At 38.5% G+C, this 24,030-nt stretch overlaps 1 protein-coding gene across 4 annotated transcripts in view; it reads right to left on the bottom strand.

The window, feature by feature from the left end:
* Positions 1–24,007, bottom strand: part of PARG (poly(ADP-ribose) glycohydrolase) — a 75,031-nt gene extending 51,024 nt beyond the window's left edge. Inside the window, exons 1-7 of one of the 4 annotated variants that reach the window (XM_075025595.1) lie at positions 23,964–24,007; positions 20,145–20,211; positions 16,638–17,615; positions 13,323–13,509; positions 12,042–12,164; positions 10,664–10,747; positions 9,512–9,586 (exon numbers count right to left, since the gene is read on the bottom strand). In XM_075025595.1, the coding sequence (XP_074881696.1) occupies positions 9,512–9,586; positions 10,664–10,747; positions 12,042–12,164; positions 13,323–13,509; positions 16,638–17,578 (1,410 nt within the window). In that variant the 5' untranslated portion in view covers positions 17,579–17,615; positions 20,145–20,211; positions 23,964–24,007. Of the gene's footprint in view, positions 1–9,511; positions 9,587–10,663; positions 10,748–12,041; positions 12,165–13,322; positions 13,510–16,637; positions 17,616–20,144; positions 20,212–23,479; positions 23,938–23,963 lie in introns of those variants that run through there. The other 3 variants (XM_075025593.1, XM_075025594.1, XM_075025596.1) reach the window with 3 other exon arrangements.
* Between the last annotated feature and the right edge of the window lie 23 nt (positions 24,008–24,030).

The following is a 24,030-nucleotide window of genomic DNA, read 5'->3' as shown; positions in this document are numbered from 1 at the left end:
TGCACATTTTTGCAGAACAATTCTACCATGAGTAGAAGCATCACAAACATTTCCAAAGCAGTGGCAGAGTCCTGGGAAGAAAAGTCCAATACTGCTTTCTAAACACTTTTGAGTTACTCTTTGGAAGTACGAAGTAGTGGAAAGGACAATGACCTCGTTTCTACAGCAGTGCTGTAACATGAAGGAAAAAAAAAGTATCTTTCATCTGACTGACATAAGCTAACGTGAAAACAATCCATTTCCAGGTTCATTCAAAACTTTTATCTTTCTAAACACAGTACTTGGGGGGGAAGAAATGTTTAATACTGCTATGATTTTAAAAACATCTGCTACAAACCATAGTGTGGAAGCATTTAAAAGCCATCAGATATTTAACTACAACTTTTTTCAACCACTTTTGTAACTGATAACCTTGGCACTAAAAGCTTCATGAGACAACATAGCTATTGCCCTTATGAGAGCTGTATTTTCTTTAACATTACCAAAAAAAGATCAAGCACAGACAGAAGGGGAAAAAGAAGGATCAACTAAAGATAACACAATAGCATTGTAGATTTCAACAAATCTATAGACTGGGGGTTTTTTTTGGGTTGTCATAATTATAGACTCTTGACAAAAATATCCAGTAATTAAGATTATATTGGCCAAAAAAGACCCTCAGACCATCTCCAGGGTACACACTCTGCCACCTTTGCAAACCTGCTCTTTAAAGAATGCATGGCAACTAATTACAAACTCTGCAAGGAAGCAATATAAACAAATTCAGTTTTTCAGATGAAAAAGCATGAGAAGAGTTGGGAATATAATTAAAATACACTTAATTTATGCCTTCATAGTCATTCTAACAATGGCAATGCCTCCTTATCACTTCCCTACTTCCATCTACACTTTTTCAGAGAGTGTTTCTCTTGAAAGTTTTGACCATCATCAGGTTTTTTTTTTCTAACTGCTCTGGACATTAAATAAAATAAAAAAATAAAATAAAAAAACACAAACAAAAAAAAAATCCCCAAAACCAAACCCTAAACAGACAAATAAATCTAAAGGCACAAAGCAGCTAAGGAAAGCCACCACAACCAAAAGGGGCTTCTCTTAGTCATTTGGGATAGATAAGTGAGCACAGGTAAATGACGATTTACACATAATCCAATGAAAGCAAAGAAATATATTCATCAGTCCCCTGCTCCCAAAACACAACAAAAAAAGCAACTATCAGAGGATAGCTTTTAAAACCAAAACATTTATATTTACTAGATTTTTCTTTTTTTTTTTTAATCAGGAATGCTCTCAATACAGTGAAAAACTATGGAAGAAATCCTCAGGATGTACCTCTACATTGTCTCAAAGCATTAAGTATCCACAAACACTTAAGACACATTATAATTAAAACTCTACACCTGGTATGTGTAGATATCCCTTCCCTGGTAATTCTGAGTCAATAGTCTGATGCAACAGTCATTGCAATGGTGCTTACAAAACACCACTTAAAAGATACTCAACTGTTTTTCTGAGAAAGTACAGATAACTAAGAATAAGCCTGTAATTCAGTACTCAATGCTATTTCTCCGCTACAATGCTTAGCTTCTAATGTTTTGAATGTGTACAAGATGCATATTCCCTCCACACCAGAAAAGTGTTTTGTTCAATATGGGGACAAATTCCTTTCTGCTACTGTAAAAAGAAAACCCTTCATGGCACACTCAAAAGACCTTTTCAGTTTAGATTTTAAAAAGGTAATCTGATGTAATGAAAATTGTTTGAAAACATCTGGACTAAAGTGAAATCCAGCAAGGAGCAATGGATAGGCTATTTTCAGCCTTGGGACATTTTGTTTCTTGTTTAAAAGCCTACATTTGTAGTGCTGACATCTCTAAAATGCTCACTTCTGTTAGTACTGTCCAGACAATTATAAAAATGATTTATCAAAAACCCAGTCACCAGAACAATTTGGTACTTTAAAATTCGTTCTATTCCAGTATCACTGATTACAGCAATCATTTTTTCAAGCAGGTCATTCAAACAACAAAACATATAGGAAAGACTGACATGATTCATAAGGCCTGCTAGGAAACGAGAGTGGGGTAAAGCCCTATCCCCCAAGATACGCACTTACTTAACAGTAGTAGGTGTTCTTAAACAGTTTGGTCTTTTTCAAATGAGCGAAAATCCAGAGCTCAACCATAATCCAACTAGACTATACTACAATCACATCATCTTCAGATGTTGCATTCATATTCTTTTTTTAGATAAAAAATAGAAATAGTGGTAAAAAAATGAAAGTATTATTTCCAAAGTTGTCCAGGTAATTTCCAAAATTTCTTAAGGTTATTAAGTTTAAGATTATTAAATTCAGGTTATTAAGGCTAAAAGCACACACACTTAAAGGCTGTGTGGTTCTGTGGCTGTTTGAAATTTTGCATTTGGAGTACTTCATTGACAAGACAGTTCTTAATTTCATTCAAATCAGCTCAGTGATCTCAAAAAGCAAGCAATTCTTCTTAGAGAGGAAGCAGACGTACTGCCAATATTTGCGCATCTGATTTTTCTGCTCAGTTCTCAAACATTTAGTATGCTCCATCTTAATTCAATTACTGGCATCTGACATTTTCTGAAAGTATGAAGTTCAGGCCAAACGTGCTAGTAAACTACATAGTAGCGCACATTCAAATGAGAAACTATAGCGTGGCAAAAAAACCACACTAAGCACATTCTGCAGATATTATCCCAGGTTTTACTAGGTTTATGCCATAATTCAGCAATTCAATAACACATATTTGTTAGCTTTTTTTCACTGAGATATAAGGGGTTTCTTCCATTTAATTATTCCTAAGTGCAAAGCATTGACTAACAGAAACAAGACTCAATGCAATATGCTCCCCCACTCCTCACTTTAAGAATATTCTCCTATATCCTGGAATCTGCGCAGAACACCTGCAGTAGAGAACAGTGGTATCTTAGAAAGTGTGTGCACATATCTATATGAATATTGCTAGGCCAAAATTTAAATAGTAAGGATTTGTGCAAATGAAAAATAATTTCTAGTACAATAACTAACTACCTATTTTTCAAGAAAAGGAAACCAGACTTTTGGAAGAGCAAAACATCTGTAATAGGGATGGGTGATATTTATGGAAAATAGAAAAAATTGTATTTATAAAGCGATTTATTTACATATTTATCTTGCATATTATCTATTAATAAGTTCATGTATTTGTAAATTACATTTATAGAAAGTTTGAAAAAGGTGTTAAGCGAGGTTCTAGAACTTTACAGGTAGACAGCTGCATGTAAAAGCAGACAGTAACGAAGCCTCGTATCCTGACTGCTCTGGACTTCTAAAAGGTTCTAGCATCCAGAATTATGATTGCCATGCAAGCTTTAATGGAAAAAAGCAGGGAGAAATGGGACTCTTTTCTAATTTTCTGTTTCAAAACTAAGTACAGCTGTAATTGTAAGACAAACATTTTTAATAGCCCATATTCTACATCATGTAAAAGCATAACTAAAGGGTGAAGAAAAATAGCAATATATTCCTTCAGCTTGACAACTGACCTTGTTTTCTTGGTATACAGCTTTTTATCAGATTTTAGGATAAGCTGAGATTTGTGCCATAAAAAACTGCTAACAGCCAGTTTTGAGGCTAAAACCAGTGAATTCATGCTTGACTGGAAAAGGACAAAAAGGAGCACAGACAAAGTCGTCTGGTACATTATTGCTTTTCCTTCATGCTGAAGGTTCTTCTCTGCAATTAAGTATAGACAGGAGAAGAGATTGGTCTTTTTAAAGAGCATTATCATGTTTCTTTCAACCTCCCAGAAAAATCCAAATGTAAAAGTTACACAGCTTCTTTCATAATAGAAAAGGATTTCCTGAATGCTGAATTTCTATGGGAATCAACAGCAAATATGCAGATCCTGGTCATTAAATCGATTGATTGGCTTCAAACAGCTTTCCCAAATGACAAGATGACCACAAGACATCCATAAACAGGCATTGCAGACACACACATGCTTTTTCCTACACTAAAAGCCGGAAACTGAGTATTATACAGTGGAGAATGACAGAGTGTCTTTGTAAATAGCATATCCCCTTTAAGTCTTCCTACTTGCATCAAGGAGGCATAAAGGGTTTAAAGTTCTGCAGAGAGCCTGGAAAAACAAATTTTAAAAGGCATGTGCCTTTGAGTGAGGTTAATTTAAAACGTCAATTACATTTACTATTTTGTCCTCCTAAAAGAGGCTAGTGTATAGATCCCCATGCCTTTCTGTCAGCAATGTCTTATATTGGTACTATGCCACAATGGGGCCCACATGACAAGGCCACTGCTGCCTCTCAACTTCAACCCAGCAAAGTCATAAGAATGTAAAAATGGACAAACGTTCATGAAAGTCCATCAATACAAAATGTCTAGAAAAGGCTAACAGCAAGAAAAGCAAGTAATCAGCAGCACTTTCTCACAACGCTCTTTACTTGCAGTAATCAGTTTCAGAAATTTCCAGAGTCCATCACAGTATCTGTGTAGATGGTCAATGGGATCTTTCCACCAGCAATTTCTCCAAATCCCTTCAAAACCTGATGTAAAGCCATAGCATATTCCACATGCCCTGGACAACGAGTTCCACAGCCTTTTATTCAGTATCTAAATAAGTAATTATTTTTGTCTGGTTTTGAAACCCTTACCTGCAGGGAACACTTATCTGGTGTCCCTTAACTGTTGTACTAGAAGAACAAACAGTCATTTCCTCTTCATCGTCTTTTACATTAATTTTGGACACCACTGTTATATCCATTCTGCACTTCTCTCAACTAAGATGAAAAGATGGAAGAGTACTAGCTTATTCAGACATTCCTCATATGGAAACTATTACATACATTTACACCGTTCCTGACCCCTCTCGTTCTATCTTCTCCATTTCACACACACAAATTTTCCACCAAGCTAATCAAGCTCAAAGAGGCCAGACAAACAAAAATATTTACAGATACAATGTGAACATCTGCAAGATGTATTGTGATCCATTTTTCAGATGACTCGCAGAAGCTCAGAGACAATCACTGTCTATGCCACACAGATTTACCTAAACTCCAATCTTCGGTCTATGCTTCTTTAGAGATCAAACTTATGTCTAAGCTATTTGCAATTTCCAATACATGAGTAATCATCAGAGATTACAGTTTTGACATGCCTAAATACTGGATGTAATTGTTTTCAGCACTGAACAGCATACAGACATTATTTCACAAAGTAACTCTTTAAACACAAATATTTTGGGAATCCTAAATGCTAACAGTCCTGCATACATAAGTCCCTCTCTTTCTGCTTTGTATATACAAAAAAGCAGCAAGAGTAGCTAAAAATCAAATTACTAGATCTGACTCCTTTCTTTTACTGAAGCATATCAGGAAAACCTATAACTTAGATAACTCGCAAGTAAGAATCAAGAAGCATATGAGCATCATTCTTTTGTTTTCTGACACTAAAATGATGAAAAAGCTACAGTTCTCCAAGTTTCAAAGGAGTTTAGAAGATGACTGAAATTTAAACCATGTGAGCAATAAAAGTGCCCATTGTTGTTTCATTGCCTGCAGAGTTCCTTTTTGTCACTTTAAGTGTCTGTCAAATTTTTTCAGTAGATCTGTTATTAACTTAAGTATTGCTGCTAAAACTCACAAGTTTTAGATAGGACCAAACAACTCAGTTTGATACAGCTCTACTGTAAAGGAAAAAACCAAGTTGTGAAGCTGCTCAAAAGAGCTCAGATTTTAATGACACAGGTTGTATATCATGAAGGTTCCTGGAACTTCACAACATAAATCCTGCTGACTTAAGTTCTTATATACTATGCAACTAAAACTGAATTTAAAAGAAGGATCACCTTTAGAGAAAGTTATGCACTGCTTATACAATCTCATGTCATTTTCAGATTTAAACACTCCTCTGTTCCTCAAAGAGCAGGACAGATGCAAGCAATAAGAGGAAGAGTTCATGAAACAACATTAACAAGAATTATGTTTAAGCTCTACGAGACTTTAAAGCGATACAATAAAAACAAAGCATGTCCAGAACAACCAGGCCCAATCTAAAGCAGCAGACAAATGTGACTATCTTAAATTATAAAGCCCTACTTTTCTCTTTAAATAAAGTTGCTGTTGTTGGAGATTAGTCTAAGACATAAGCCTTGAATGACCTCACTAGGCTTTTTGTTTCATACACTTGGGAAAAAGCAAAATAATTTGGTCTTGCCTGGAAGTGGAAGGGCAAGTCTACAAGAAAGAAAAATAAAAACTTCTACAGTATGTAGCACTGTTGACCAAAAGCATGTAATAAATCCCCAACCTATCATCATTCACGTAAATAAAGCTCATCTACAACACATTGTGGGTCCTCAGACAGCTCCATCCACAGCAGCTTCCTCACATTTCTTTTTCTGCTTGTTGTTTACTCTTTACTGTCTGGCTTCTATGTAAGTTCTGGGAAAATTGATGCAAGGATGACTTCCAAGTGACAAGAATTTTGCAAGTAAGAAGAAAAATGTTAGCACTAGTAATTTTCATCCACTAAGTAATAACTTGAGTAAATCCTAAGCTTGTTTGCCAATATTAACAAACAGATGGAAAAACAAATCAATACAACAGTGTGGAAATTCCATAGAGGACAACAAAACTGTCAGATGTCTGAAGCAAATAAGCTACTGAGAGCTTTATGTACATTACTGATGGGCTCTATGAACTTTTAAAAAGAAACAAAAAAAACCCAAGCTCCCAAATTTACTTCAATGTACAAATAGGAATTTTACTTCCAAACATTAACTGGCATCCAAAAGAATCTTTTGAAAATAGTGTGAGGGCTCCCTCTTCTGACAACACTTTGGACAAACTGTAAAACTGGTCAGCCTATACATGTCAGGGTATGTTGTTTTGGAAAAAAAATCCTGGGTCACATACAGGATATTTATTTCCCATTAGTTAAGAAAGCTGAAAGAGTTTTACTCTTAAAGGAAAATAAAATTAAACCCAAGAAACTGGTAATTATTGTTATTACAAGGACATTGATTTGAATCTTACAAGTAGGATTTAAAAATAATGCATATTTTGACTGTGTAACTTGGAAAGAAACCACCTAAAATAGGAAACACAATGTAAGACTGATATGAAAGCATTTAACAGATTAATAGATAAGGTGAGCTATGTCCAGAATCAGAACATAAAATAACAAATGGTACTTTATAATTCACCAAGCACAGACTTATTTAAGTAATATCTGAATACAGTGGCCTTAAATGAATCACTAAAATAGACACGATTAGATTTGTGGACCCAGCTGCCTTCTAAATCAGACCACAGAATTCTTGGTTAAGAATGCATTGGAAGCCAACAGTAATCAAGAATATAAACAGATATTTGAGGATCAGAGACTCTGTTTTAACCTTTTCTTTTAATGTATATTAGTGACTATTTCTCCCTTTGTTGAGCTGCTGCCCCTTCCTTTGGGCTGATTAGTCAACCCAGCTTTCCTTTCAACCAACCCTCTCAACTTCTACTGAGCAAACGTCACTTGACACAGTTCCCCTGTTCCCTCAAAACAGTAAGATAAACAAGAAAACACACAAGCCAATGGTAAGCCCTTAATCATTAACTCCCAAATACAGTAACTTCAAAAGCTACATTTCACTACAGACTAGTATATTTAGGCATTTCCACAGAGGATCTCAACTTTTCACTCAATAGCTGCTGACTTAAGCAGACTGCAAACAGTCTTTGAAAGCAGATGCCTTGTTAATTTAGAGAACTTGAAGAGTTCACACATCCCTTAATAACAGAAAAGATTTAAACATCTCTCTGCAAGATGTATTCCCCCCACGTTCTGTTCACTAAATTCAATATATTCAATAAACAAAGCCAGGGTAAGATTTTGTTCCTGTGGTCTACGGGGAGCCACTGTCTTATAGTGCTTCACTGCTCCTTATTTAATATACTGCTGCACACTCTTCACCTTGGTCAAAAATCCATGTTTTGAAACAGCTCTCCTCCCCTCATCTGGGAACTTCACAAATAAATCATCATCCCCAGGTGACAGAAATTGCCTTTTCACCCTCAGTGAAAGATTGATGCCCGATACATAGTTTATTTCCCTACTGTTCCTCTCTTCTCTGGAGACAGCTGATATTACTTATTCTCCCTGGCTGATGATCTCTGAATCTAATCATGCATAGTTTCCGAACTCCCAGACGCACGATATGAACACATCAGGACAAGCTCAGTTGTGTTTGTAGCAATACGATGCAAATCTGGTACATTCCCAAGTCAGATTTTAAATAAATAGTTTGCTTGTACTTTAAAACATTCTAATAATTTAAATATGTATTCTTCAATAACACAAGATTGAACAGTTGAACAGCCCAAGTTAATTTCAGTTAGTACAAGAGTCAACAGGAGCAAAGAGGCCAAATATCCACAGCCTCTACCAGCCAGCCTGAAAAACAGAGACACCCCACATGTGAGAGGGGGGAGCACTAAATTGGCAAGATGAGCGAACATAGTAGCTCTCATGGCTAGCAAATATGATACCACCGGTAGTTTTACAGGTACCTTCTGCGAGTAATAAAAATACTGTGTTGCATGCAAAACAAAACTCATTCTGTTAAATAGTAGTCCCTATAAGCAATGGAAACAGGCAATAGAACAGTTCCTCTGATCACATGAATTAAGTAGACATCTATTTTAAACATACAGAACTGACAAAATTGACTTCAAATCAAATTTAGTTTCCAATGAACCTTAATACAGCTTAGCAAGCCCCTCCCAAGAAAACAGGCACACGTGTTTTAAAAGCACTTCTGAGTTGGTGGAAGAAAAATACAGTTTCTACTGCATCTCATTTAACATCCCATACTGCTTTAATTAGCATAGTTTCTGAACATCAGTCAGGGTGTACATAGTCCAACTTGCATTTGCCACCTACTATTAATTTTTATTTTCCATCCTCTTCCAGAAAAGTAATGTGAAGTCATAAAAACCATCCCAGTCTTTCAAAGGCTCTGCAGTTCAAATTCATCATCTCAGCATATAGCAAAATTTTACTGCTAGACCAGCAAAGCACAGTCTATACAAACACCACTGTATTATAACACTAAAGTTGTTTAAAAAAGGAAAAAAAGAGCAATACTTTTTAAATGAAGAACCATTACAGTGGAAATACTAATACAATTTATTAATAATTCTGGTTATCATAAAACACAGAAAAGGCATTTCTCACCTTACCTTCAGTAACCTTAGTTCTTACTGAAGTACCCAAATTACCTGCATAAGATTTAAAATGAATCCAGCTTATAAAGTATAATTATCATTTCAACTGAAGTTACCAGCCAAATAACTGTCCACATAGATGATGATTGCAAAACCTTTACTCTTGAAAAGGGAAATAAAGCCAAAAGCATTGAGACATATAGACAAAGTAGTCACTTATATTTTTTTATTTTTCACTTTTCTTCCTATTTTAGACTTGGTTTACCTTCTCACAGAAGTCAGTAAGAGCAGTGAAGTCCCATCTCTTGGAATAAGCAATGTTGTATCTCAGTATAGCATCCTAGGGAAAGAGCACAACAAAATAAAGCCTAGAGATACTTAAGAAAAATTATTTTATGAAATTTCCTTTTTGAAGGAACAGTACCATCTAGTGGCTAAAACCTGTCATAGAGCCTATCAAAATCCATAAAACTGTATTAATACAGGGTGACTCCATGGTACTGAATCCTGTATTTTAGGTTTAGCACTGAATAAGCTTTAGTCTACAGGGTTTTCCTCCTAGCACAAAACAAGATAAGGCATGCTTGGATCTGCCTAAACCACACAACATAAACATTCCCCCCCCCATGCTTGCTCTCTTTAAAAATAGCAACCTCAGCAATATAGCAGAAGTTTTACCATTTTATGAACTTAAAGAATCAGAACCGCAACAAATTAAATAGGCCCTTACAACAACAACCACCTTTAAAAAATTCTCAAGAAAAAACAGGAAATAAAATAGTATTATCAAGGGAAGTTTCGTTAGATGCCGGGGGAGCAATATTTATTTGTTTAAAGTTTATCTGTAGCTTTTGCATCCTACTCCTTCCCTGCCTTTCAGGTATAATCTAAATTACATTATTCTTCACAAAAAAACATAATAGCAACTCTAAGCTGCTCCAAATCACAATTCATTAAAGCCAATGAAAACTATAAGAGTTATCAACAGAGCATTAGTCTCCAAAATTTACAGATTTTTGTTAGCAGCTTGAATCATTGCAATTTTAGTGGAGTATACCGGTATGAACAGTTACTGTTTCAAACTCTCTAACCTGTGCATCTCCCTACCATCTGGTTACAGAAAAAGCCTACATGCTTCATTTACCACAAACTAGTAAATACCGCTGGACAAACACAGTTTTGTGTAGACTTATAAAGACAATTCATTTTAATAATACCTAATAAATTCAGTGGTAACACTTAAGACTCATTAAGACCCTTAATTCATTACGGAATCCCTTGAACAGCACAGATTTTTTTAAAACTTATTTTTATAAGTGATTAAACAAATAGGACTGAGTCAGAATCACTAACAGTACATGGAGAGCCTGAACATACATACACGCACATAGATCTGATTTCGAATTGACAAGCTTACCTTCAAATCATGCGAGCATGTAAATTTGTTAAGTAAGGCAGTTTGGATTAGTTCCCATCGACTTCCAGCAGTTCTATCTCCGTTCTTTAAAACAAAAGCCCAAAACAAAGTCAGATGAAGTTACTGAAAACAGAAAGACACATCTACTAATAATTGTCCTCCTTGCCACATTTTTTTTAAATAAAGTTTGTTTTATTTGTGAAGTTCTTTAAAAATAAACCACGTATTTTGAGTAACTGTAAAGTACTTCTGCAACTTCTAGTCCACTGCCTTTTACTTCCTTAAGAGTTCCTTTTTAATTGAAGCATTCACAAAATTCATAAAAAGATCTCTTTTTTATATATGAGGCACTATTTCTCATGCCATCTCATGAAGGACAAATAATGCCCTTCCTTGTGAAGACAAGAGATTTACAGGACCATAGTTTATAAGATCTGCAACTCAAAAATATAAAATGAATCAACTTTATAAAAATGTAATATTAAGAACAATAAAAGCACAGATTCTAAAAGCATATTGCTGTGGCTGACTCTTGCGCCAACCCAAATTTAAGACATCCTGTGATATTTTTCCTCAACAGAAAGTATTATTGCCCAGTGCAAGCAATAATATTTCTTACAAGACTACCACAAGGACAGAGACAACTCATCTTGCTCAACTGGCAAAGATCTTATGAATGCTTTATCTCTGAAACATCAATTAAATATATTTTATACTGTATCTGTAAAATTGATAAATGAAAAAACCAAGAGTACTTCCTAGAGGCTATAAAAGTTCTTTGTTCCAGATTCAAGTATGAATAATCATTATACAGTCTTCACTACAGGACACACTTGCTCATTTTATTCACCACAGTCTTACGTATTTCAGCAGGTACGTTTAAGTAATCCTCGAGCAGTGACAAGAAATATCAGATCAACAAACCATGCAGGGCTAACTCTAATCTCTCCGTCACTGTTTCAGCAGAACAGCAGACATGTACCTCAACCTACCAGCAATACCTGACAGAATATTATAATCAGAACGCGGTTACAAATTCATTCACATCTGTTGGCATCCCAAATTTCTTCACAAAAAGACCCGCAAATCACATAAATATATAACTTACATGGAGTATAAGCTTATACTCCATATAAGTACAGAAATATATACACCATCAAATCAATAGCTAGGTAAAATAATTACTAGGAAAAAAAAATAATCTTCTGCCTGAAGCATCATGACCCACAATCCAGCTTTTCAGACCAGGTATGTTCATCTATTTGATTTTCCAATTCCATACACACAACTTGCTAACTGAGCAAATGCAGTAAACTGAAAACTCATTTATACATAAACAAACTTATTTGATTACACAACTGTAAATATTTTACCTTACCTCATCCTCTACAGGGTATAAATTTTGTTCTGAACAAGGCATTTTAACATGTTTGTTGTCCCACGAATCTTTGTAGTGAGTTGGAAAAGGTTTAGGCACCTCTCCTTCCCTCAGAAGATCTACCTGCAACACAGAAGGGGGGGGGGGGGGGGGGAGCTCAGACTCTATGCAAGTTTTTAAATGGAAGAAATAAATAGTAAGCAAAAACATAGTTAAAAAAGCTCTTATCTATGGACATCCTTTTTGGAGAGAGGAAAGCTACAACTTTATCACATAATGGATATTCAGTTAGAAAAAAATCCATCTGTTACTCTTATGTTATGTTTGGTGAAAAGAACACCACCGTATCATTTGACCTCTTGAAACATACTGAAATAAATTAAATACATGCAATTATTTTGTGTCCATTTATCAGCTAAATACTTCCTCATTTATGAATTTAACTATCTACATAGTTTCATGCAAATATTTTCAAAATGTATTTTTAAATCTAACCATAGTTGTGTGCAGAAATAACATTTTTTAATCTAACACTGAAGAGGATGGGAAATCAATATAGATATAGCAGTATTTCAAGTTTACTCAACAGAATATCAGAAATATAAAAATAAAATGTTCTTAAAGACTTAATCTGCTGTATGGCCTTCTGGCAGCACTGATTCTCTCAGAACTTGAATTTAAACTTAATGTGCTTCTCTTTTGTTTGTGATTTATCCATGACCCTACAGATTTCTGGTCACATGTTTTATTTCAACAATAACTTGACTGCATACTACTTCAAAGGATTAAAGGCAAATGTATCCGATTTGATCTAAAATGCAGTGGTAAAATTGCTCGAATCTCCTCTTCATTCTTTGTCTTTATCATATCTTGATTATCTTGAGCGTTTTGTATATCTTGAACCCAAAATAGAATCATATTAAAATGAAAATATAACGTGAAAACATTGAAGTAAAGATTTTACTTGCAGATTTAAATTGCCACAGTTTACAACTCAGCCAAGGAAGTACACACACACACCTATGCAAAAGAAAAATACTCGTCCCTAAAAGCCAGAGGCATTAAAACCATAATTACGTTGCTTCTGGATCTTAATATCCTAATTCTGTGCATCAGAAAGGTTAATTTTCAGGAATATCAGCTGCCCCAGTCTGCTCGCAAGGAAGGGCAAAGAAAGACTTCCACAACCTGCTAATACTACAACACTAACATTTGGCATTTCATGTTCTTGAACAATTCAGTAAGAAATTTGATTTTAGGTAATACACTCAATTATCGTACTCTGATGGTTACTGTATGATTGGCTGAGGGTCGCAGATGAGGAAGATGGGCCCCACACATAGGCATTCTTCTCATCTCTTCAATCGGTGTCCCAAACCATTTCTTATTAGTTGGAAGAGGAGGTGGCATATATTTAGGAATCTTCCTTCCTGGCCTCTGGGGTTTGAATTCACACTTTTCTTTTCTGCTGTTAAAATAAAATACATTGAAACATTTTATTTCCACTGAAAAACCTGGTAAGCAAATACATGAACTTCCACCCCAGGGTTATGTTTATAACTGAATCAGTTTATTTGCTAGACTTCGCTGTGGCCCCAGGCCAAAGCTTTATCTGGGGAAAACCCCTGCCACCACCAACCTCTTCCCACCCAACACAGACATGTACACAATGTCTACTGAAACACTCTTCTCTACAGGCTTACAAACACCTTCACAGAACTGCAATATGTTAGCAAGGCAGGGTTCTCCTCTGCAGAGTCATGCTCTTTCCCAACAGGATCTGTTTATGCAGGGACAGGAGACAGACTCATTGGTCTGCATTTGTCAGGATACCCTCTACAGCCCCTTCTCAACTGTTAGAAAACAAACACATGTACATGCACAGATGCACATATTCCTTCTTCAAACTAAAACAACAACAACAACAACAAAAACAACAAACAAACAACCCACCCCAAAAAACAACTTCTTAACCACCTTTTCTCACTAGGGTTCCATTTTTCATGCCAAGCATACAATACTTGCAATGGAAGTAGAAATTTAAAAATAATCCCCAAAACACTTGCAAAAATCAAATATATGCAAGAGCTGATGAACTCATCCTCTTTAATGATCAAAGGTATTTGAATGGATCTGAGATTTTGGGGAAGAAAAATCTGAACCTGCTGAATGTTTGATGTAACATACCAGATGTTTCTCATGCAAGAGAAAGTTCTCAGAGCAAAATGCAAAACACGTTAAAAGCCTACACTTTGAGGTACTGTTTAGACCTCTAAATTCCCATTGGGAAACTCACTCCACCCTTGGATAAAGATGTTGTCCAACCTGTTCACTGCCTTTATGCATGTGCCAGTATCTTCAGGTGCAGACAATGCCTCCAACCTGGCTGATCACATGCAAATAGTGTAGCCACATCAGCATGACACTGGGTACAGACCCACTGTGCTCATCTGACAGCCAAAGAGTAATTCTGGCATAGCATTACTGATGACTGAAACCTGTTTGATACATTACTGCTGCCTTCTCTGCAAGTTCAGATTTGAGCCACTCTATTATCTTATTAGACTTGGTCTAATGAAAACCAGGAGGAAAGCTTTAAGATTTTCTAATTGCCCTCTTAAGCACTTGTCCTGGTTTCAGCTGGGATGGAGTTAATTTTCTGCCTGGTAGCTGGTACAGTGCTGTGTTTTGGATTTAGTGCATAAATAATGTTGATAACACACTGATGTTTTAGTTGTTGCTAACTAGCACTCATCCTAAGTGAAGGATTGTTCAGTTTCCCATGCTCTGCCAGCGAGGTGGTGTACAAAAAGCTGGGAGGGAGTGTGGCCAGGACAGCTGACCCGAACTAGCCAAAGGGGTATTCCATACCATAGAACGTCATGCCCAGTATATAAACTGGGGGGAGCTGGCTGGGAGGGGTGGATCGCTGCTCAGGCATCGGTCAGTGGGTAGTGAGCAATTGCATTGTGTATCATTGTATTATTATTATTATTTTCCTTTTCATTATTATTATTATTACATTTTATTATTGTTGTTGTTCATATTACATTTTATTTTACTTTAGTTATTAAATTGTTCTTATTTCAATCCATGAGTTTTACTTTATTCCCCGATTCTCCTCCTCATCCCTCAGGGTGGGGGAGGGTGGGAAGTGAGCAAGCAGCTGTGTGGTGCCTAGTTGCTGGCTGGGCTTAAACCACAACAGCACTATAGGCAATACCACAATTTTGCCTGGCACTGAGGTTTATAACCTTCACATCATCTTGTTTAGGCCCCCAAAAGAAAAGGAAAAACAGTCTCTCTACAGCCTCATACTCTACTTTACTAATTATTCTGTAAAGCATTGCTAGGATTCCCATCTATCCACACAGCAAAACTTTTGCATGAGTTTCCCTTCTCAAACATGGATTTATTGTAACACGCAATGCTCTAGCCCTGACAAACACAACGTGCAACCTCTGCTGCTTTGCTACAACAGCAATTCATATAAATTAGTGAAAAGAGTACTCCCTAAGCCCGTCTTTTTAAACTTTATGACCCCCTTTTCCATACTTTTTTTAGCAAATTCTTCATCCATCCATTTTTCCTAAAACTAGCTTTTTTTGTTTTCCAAATCCACTCTCAGCCTACTCATCTCTTAAGATTTCTCAAATGCAAGCTCCCAATGCTAGTTAGCCACCCTCCATCACCTCTTCTTCATTTCCTTGAAAAGTATGATTTGTGCTGCTCTTCACATCTGGAAGGGACCACCCAGTAAAGATGTACAAAACTACTTTCTTGCCCTGCTTTAAGGACTTCAGTCTATAGAGATAATCACTTATCACACCAACACACAGAGTCCTCTTCTTTCTGCTTACTCCTTTGCTGTTTATTCACTTTCTCAGTTCCCACTGAAATCTAAACTCTTCAGAGCAGAGATTATCCTTTTGTCCTTACACAACACCTAGCATGTGGAGTCCTGGGTCGTGCTCAGCACTTCTATTTTCATTGCTGTAGCGTATCATCACCAGTCCTTCTCTCTCCCAAATTATGAATAAAGCCAAAAAAAAAAACCCCAAAACATTCACACACATCTCTACAACTGCTTTCAAAAGTGATTTTTTTCATGCCTATTTCAATCAAAGCGCCAGTAGCACTGATGCTTCAATAAAATAGATTCAGTATTTTTTGACAGATGGAACTAAAAAAAACCACAAGAAAACACCAGTTTCCTCAAGTATTCTGAATTAAATAATGATTGCTAGAGCAACACTCCATAAAGCACTCCTGTACCACGATTCATTTTCAAGCATTAGAATCCCATCATCTTAAATCACTTCTTTGATAAAGAAAATCAACTTCCTACAGTGTCCTTAATTCCGAATTTTAACAGATCTCCAATGATTTAAAAAATTGTACTGGACAAATGTATCCTTTAAAAAACCTACAGGTAGTCCCATTAAAAATAAGTTATTTCAAGCTTGCATCAGTTGTCTTTGTGTCTTAACATACATTTTGCAAAACTCTTTATACAATCCAGCCTCCAAAGTGCTATTACCCAAGTGGAAATTTTTAAGTGTGAAAAAACAGATGAAGAGGCAGACAGAACGCTACCTTTTCTCCTCTACTTTAGGTATCCTCATGAAGTGAGAGGTGATTTTGGAGTCTCTCTTCACACTCTGTTTTGCACCTTTGCATTCTGACGATAGAGTAGGAGAGATCCCAGGTGACTTTGTATGCAGACTATCCTCTTTAACAGAATTATCTATTTCCTCAAAGCTTTCACAGCCCTTGGCAGAAAACCGTGACTTTCTTGACTCCAGTTCAGCATCCCCATATTGAATTCTAAAAGATTTGTTTATGGATTTTGACATATTGATGTCCTCTCGCTCATCAAGAAACTGACTTGTTTCTTCATCAGCCTCTGACCCATGACAGCTATTTTTAGAATTATCTACATCCATCGGTGACTCCGGTTCACTTTCTTTCTCAAAAGCAGGTGAATCCCCTGAACTGCTCTGACATTTGCTCAGTTTCCCAGGACCTCCAAGATCAGATATACAAGCGTCACAACCAGCATCTGAAAGTGGACTTTCTGGAACTACATCCCCTTCTTCTTGTTCCCCTGTTAGAGAGACAGAATTGCAACTCTTCAGCTTCTGTGAATTGCATGAAGCCACTTGTCCATCTGTCTCAGTGTCTTTTGAAGAAAGTTTTGTATTTCCCATTTTCAAAGACCGGCCTGATGATAATTTCCTCTGACTCCAATTGTCACTGCTTTCTTCACAGCCTCTCTGAGCCTGCTTGCCAGTTTTGTGCATCTGATCGATGTTGGCATTTTTAAAAAGGTCTCCAGACTGCATCCCCTTTATAGGCTCTGTGTCTAAGACTGGATCTTTGTCCTCAGCCTCCCAGTTATACATGCTGCCTGTCTGAGGTAAATGTACATGCTTTGCACCAACTTCCACAGATATTTTTGAATAATTTTGCTGACAAATATTCTCTAGTTTTTTCACATCATGCTCACAAAAGTTCTCTTTTTTAATGGAAGTCATCTTTGGATTTGCTTCAGTATTAATTTTGCTGTGTAAGCTGTGGAAAAGAAGTAAAGGAATTTAATGTCTTATCTCCAAATAAAATTTCTGTGTGTGTATATATATTTAAAGCAATGATTATAAACATACAACAGAAACTACAGAATTTTACCCATTATACTCTCTAACTGAGCACTACCAGGATCAACAAGTTTTACTGCACTGGGGAATGTAGCTTAGTAACAACATATTTCCATTTAAAGGCTCCAAAGGATGATGAATCAGTTGCTTACCTTAGAAATCTACTCCAGTGATTCATTACCCTTATTTTCAAATCTAAACAGTATTAAGCTATTATTTAGTTATTTTCTCCAGATGAAAAATGTTAAAGTCATGATAAAGTCCTCCTTAACTTTCATTTTAATCAGTTAAATACAGTGAGCAAGGAAATCAATGGTTTTGTAGCCATTCCCTCAGAGCTACAAATTCATCTTTCAGAAGAGCAGGGCACAGTAGTCCATAGTCTCAAAAACATCCTATTACCTCCTTACTTTTACAAGCAGCCCATGACTCTTCAAAAAAAAAATCACAAACCAAAAACATAAGAGTAAAATCCATTTAGAACTGATAATAAAAATTAAAAGACACATTAAATCAATTATTATTTTTAAAGAGAAAAATAACCTAATTTGTCCTGTGCTGTCTTACACAAAGAATGGAAAGAAACGTGTTCTGGTGGCTACACAGCAAAATGAAGCAAGTTTTTTATGAGCAGATGAAACTTTTCAAGATGACATTGGAAAGTCATTTCACACTTATGTATTAATTTTTGTGGAAGTACATACTTAGATGCCATACGAATATTAAAAAAAACCTGACTAGTCTTTGTGAATATATCACTCTGAAAAATACCGTCCCCTGAGTGTACTGTTACAGCATTGTATATAACCAATTCAAACTAAGCACGCTAAACTCTGTATCACAGTCTGGTCATTGCCCAATTTCCCATCTACACTAAAAATATGCAATTATCACATAATCCTAAATTCAGCAACTGAACATCTTAATAGACTCCTGAAGGCATTAATTGTCTCCATGAATGATAACAGATCGTCTTCAAAGAGCACTCTGGATAAAGAGACAGCATTCACACCTTTACCGCTACAGAAGAAAAAGGAAAAAAAAAAAGGGGGAGGGGGGGCTTGGAGCAATAGATGATAGCTTGGAACTTCACCCATATGAAGATTATTTGAAAACAAAAGGATTTTAGAGGGTTTTATGTTATGATAATTTAACTCCCCATCGATGCATTTGTTCCTGCACTGAAAATTTTGATGAAGAAAAATGAAAGTTATCTTACTGCTGTCATCTCAATAAATGACTGTTCAAAGGTATTGACAATATCTGTTGTCAGCTTAAGATGAGAAATCAAATCTCACAGTGTTCAAATTCAAATAAATTAAAATTGTGATGTTAACTGCAACAGAAAGGCACGTGAAGTGTTTACACAACAAACCTGCTGCTTAAAACTGACTAGGCTGTAATCTGTCAGCAAGGCTGGAGGAGAGCATATAAAAGCAATACTCTAAAGGGTATCTTAAAACAAAAACAAAAAAACACATTCCCTCCTTAAGCAACCTCTTAACATCTTTGTTTTACTGCAACCTGTGAGCCTGTAATTGACCCCTGTGTACTACTGTATTAATCATTACCAAAAGTTTCCCCAGCTATTTTAGCATTGCTATAGATTTCAATTTCTATTTATTAGCAAACATCAATGAAAAACAAACCAGCACATTTACAACTGCAATTATAGAAAAACAATATCTGATACTCCTCTGCATCAGATAGTTAAACTCTCAGGAGTTTAATTTTAACGCTGTCTTGCAAACATTCCTCCTGACAGACTACACTAGCAGAAAATACCAAACTTTACCTGGCACCATTCAGCAGCAAAGCTTTCATAACAGCTTTCACAAAATACCCTAAATTGACATTTGAGCATCTGTAAATTCTGGTCCAAACTAAATCAAGTTGTACACGCTTATACTACAATCACAGTCCAATGAGACAAACCAGAACAGACTTTCGTCTGTAAATTAACAGAACTGTGAGTTGAATGCAGGACCACCAGCCAAAATCCACAACTCTTATTGCCCTATGTTAAACAAAAATAAAATCAGAGCTGTTGACTAAGAACATAGTCTGATACTACAGCTAACTCGATCTAGTGGTTGGCTGCCACTGGAAGCAGCAGTCCCACTTTGCCTTCCCTTGCTGCAGGTTCCCATCTTTTTCTTTGCCCGAGCAGTGGTATTTATTCACCTAAACAGTGAGGTGCTTCAAGAAACTAAGTCAGCAAAAGATTTTGGTTTTGGGGGGTTAGAGGGGAGGGGGACTAGTTAGCTTTTTGTAGTGAAATTCTGTCAGTTGGTTACAGTCAAGAGGATGCGCCAAGGTAAGGAAAGCAGCAGAAACAGGGCTGCCTTTTTTTCAGTGCCTAGCTGTACTGGCAACCTGCACTTCCAGCTCCCCACAGGCCCACTCAAAGAACACAACTTTTGAATAGGTATGCTGTGTATTTTACCTTTTGGACTCAGTTGTCTTGGGTCCTTTATTCTCCAACCAAGTGGTAATTGTCCGTTGTTTACAAACTGAAAAACCACAGTTCACTACATTATTACATGAAACATGATAAAACTGCAACAAGATTGCATATGAATAAGATCACTCGTACCAGATGAGATGATAATCAGGACTTAATTGAGGTGCTTTTATCTTCTACTATAGGGAGTATCCAGACACTAACAGTATTAAAACTACATGTGATGCAATATTTAATTTGTATCAGTCAGCAGCTGTAGCTTCTGTAATAATCTTTATAAATGCCAGGCTTGGTGTGTGGTGAGTTTTTTTTAATCCAACTTTTTTTTTTTTTTAATATGGTTACAAACATACAGTGAATCTCTAGATTAAGAAAACAAACAAACAAACAAAAACCAAAAAAAACCCAGTAACTTGAACCTTCCAGCTCTCATTATTACCTTTAATTACCACCACCACCACCACAGTGAGCCCTGAAAGACTTCTGCTGAATTTTGGAATGAAGAGGCAACATGACATAGCTTAAAACAAACAAACAAAAAAATAACAACTAGGCATCTTAGAAGACCCAGCTAAGAACCTTATTTGTATGTAGCATACTGTGAAACATGAGGCTTAATATAAAGATCGTATATAGCAGAAGTGACAAGAGCTGAGAAAAGGACTTTTTCTTTTCCCTTCTATGCATAAACAATTTCTGAAGCCTATCAACGCTTACTCCCCTAAACAACAACAAAATGTGAAGGACACAATTTTTTCAGATTTACTACCAACGACACAGCTCCAGTGAATGTGATCAGTCTTATCTCTGTGATGTTGCAGTTCAGACAAGCTTTTAATAGAGCAGCCGCACATCAACTAATTATGTAGACTTGGAGGGGGAAATGGGGAGGAAGAACTCAAAGCAGTTATTTCACAACTAGAAAGTAATCTTCATTAGTATAAGAAGGGGTTTTTAGTTTTGTTTTCTTGTTATTATTTAAAGGTAGCACTGAAAATTTGGCAACTAGCTTCAGTTCCCTTTCTTTCCATTTGCCAAGAGAAATTATCTACCTGTCACTGCTGAATGCACAAGGTGTTAACTCACTGCTTTCAACTGGGTAAGTAAAATCTGTAGTTCCCCTATTGCAACAGTAGTTTTGCAGAACTTAAAAACCAGTACAGCAGATCTGGCTATTCTGATTAATAGTCACTACAGACAGACTCCGCATTTTACTGCAAATGGAGGTTGTGTAACTTGTAGCATAGGTAACTTAGGCCACAGGTAACTTAAGAGACATTGTTTCATAAACGCTTTCCCTAACATTTGAGGCCTTGAACACTTTTCCACAGCTGGTTATCAAGTATCCGCATCAAAAGTACAGAATTTCTAGAATGAAAAAGTAACCTCCAGGAAACATTTAAATCATTTTAAGTTCTGCTGAAACAGCACAAACGCTAGTGCAAAATTGCCATCACTTGACTAGGCCACCAGGGAGTAATGCCAAGCCTTATATAGATTACAAACACAAGCATACCTGTGCCACCCTCAGCCATACAATTCTTCAACACTCAGCTTCACCCCACTGAGACAAAAATAACAGCTTGATGAATTTTATGAGCTAAAAATTTTTTATTTCTAATAATTCACTAAAACCAAAGTCTATTAGTCATTCTGTTTACCAAAATTCACCTTCTTGTATTTGAAGTGTTAACCCAAATTGCCTACAGGAAAGGGGAAAAGAAGCAGCCAGAAAAAAAACCTGAAGAGACATGTTAAAACATGGGACGAATAAACCTCTTCAAAGGCAGCTGACTACCTCTCAAGGTATAAACTTGCACTGAGGAAGGAATACTTATTCATTGGCGCAATAAACAGAAATGAAAGCAGCAGCAGCAGAACAGAACAAAATGGTTTTGGTCTGAACTTTCACATCTGACTAGCCATTTAATCCCTATAACCAATGTAACATGCATCATCTTCCTTAATACTGCTAACATCTCTTTTTGCTACAGATAAGGTGGTATAAACGTAAGAGGCAACAAAAAGACAACACATGCTGACATTCAGCATAAACAAAACCAGACTTCGGTGTAATTTTTTTTAAAGTGGTCTCTAAATTTCTATTCAAGATTCCCCAAATCATTCCCATAAAACAAACCATTCTTCAGAATCTGCCACTGAGGAAAACAACTGAATTTTTAGAAGATTCTTATTTACCACTCTGTAGGAATGCGTACATATAACTTCAAACTATTACCTACTCAAAGTTGCCTCTTAGTTACTGGTGACCGAGGTTTAACTCATCAACCAAAGACCACAGCAAATCTGTTTGGGTTTTTGTTGTTTTTGTGTTTTTTCTCCCCTTCCCTGCATTCCTTTCTATTCCTGAAATAGGTGCTTTATTGTGCATTAAAATTTTATTTTGACAGCGTTAGCTCCAAATAAAAATAACCTAAGGAAGCCATGTGGGAACTTTTTCCTACGCAGCTCTGTTACACAGCAGGAGGAGCACCCCACACGACCAGCAGCGCTCCAGGCCTGCAGCCGCATGTCCATGCGGGTTCCTGTCATCACCCTTAGCTCTCCCTGCCGTGATAGCCGGGCACAATACCCCGCTGAACGTCATTTCTCTTGCAGCAAGTACTTCTCTCACAGGCGAGACACGCTGCCTTTAGCGGCTCACACCTCACTTGGACGGTTGCACTGTTACCGAAAGTTTGTAAAGGATCAGGCACAAAGCCGGGATAACGATCCTGTACCCAAAGCCGCCTCCAAAGGAAATCAACACGCACGGCCCCACACCACCGGGCTCGGGTACACGGGACACGCTGGCTCCGGGAAGCCAAGTTAGGGACGATTCAAGCCCGACATTGAAAGCCAGCTCCGGGGAGGCTACGTGCACCGGCACAACCGGCCTCTCGCCATTCAACGCTGCCCTCCCTCCGGCGTTATCACGCGAAGGGAAGCACAGCAGAGGCGCAGTAAGGGGCAGAGAAGCACACCGCAAATCGGCGGAGCCCCCGGCCCGGCCGCCTCCTCCCGCCAAGCCCCAGGCGCGGCCGCGGCTCCCGCGGCGCCCGCGGGGGCGGGACGGGGCGGCGGGGGCCGCCGAGCAGCGCTCCGGCCCGGCTTGGGCAAGTTCAGCACTGCCCAGGCTCTGCGGGCAGAGCCGGCCCGTCCCCCGGCACCTCGAAACCGCCGAAGGCGGAGGACGGGCGGACGGACGGACGCCGCCGCGACGCGGACCCCGACGAACCCCCTTCCGCGCCCGGCCCCGGCGCTCGCCCGGGCGCTCCCCCTGCCCCGGGGAGGGCGCAGCCCCGGCCGGTACAAACCTTTGTTCCCCACGGCGATGGCGGGGCTGCCGCCGCCGGAGCTGCTGCCCCCGGGACCACCCTCCTGGCGGGGACCGAGCGGCGGCGACGGCGACCGCTCTCCCTGGGAGCCGCCGCCGGGGCTGGCGGTGCTCGGCCGGGCTCTCTTCCGAGGGGGGTCCCGCCCGCAGCCCGCACTCATCCTCGGCGGGCCCGCCTCCGCCCGCCCAAGCCCGCCTCAGCCGCGCGGGCCCGCCAGCAGCCGCCGGGGCCAGGCGGCAGCCGCCCCCCGGGGACGGCGCGACGATGCGGCGGCGGCGGCTCTGCCCCTCCGCATCCTCCGGCCCCGCGGCGCCGGGCTCGTCCCGCCGGCCGCGGCCTCGGCGGGAGGGCGCGGAAGGAGCGGTGGGGCCGGGGCCGAGCCGCGTCCAGCGAGGGGGGCCGGGGGGCCGCCGCCGCCGCCGCTCGCAGCAAAATGGCTCCCCGCCCGCCTCACCCCTCTCACCATGGCGACCCGCTCCTCCCCCTCCGGCGGCGGGCGCGCGGGCCGGAAAGCAGCGCGGCGCGCTTTA

The sequence above is a fragment of the Buteo buteo genome, chromosome 4 (genome assembly GCF_964188355.1).
Source record: "Buteo buteo chromosome 4, bButBut1.hap1.1, whole genome shotgun sequence".
NCBI classification, from domain to species: domain Eukaryota; kingdom Metazoa; phylum Chordata; class Aves; order Accipitriformes; family Accipitridae; genus Buteo; species Buteo buteo.
The sequence above is the reverse complement of the archived record's forward strand: the minus strand, read 5'-3'. Positions and strand labels throughout refer to the sequence as shown.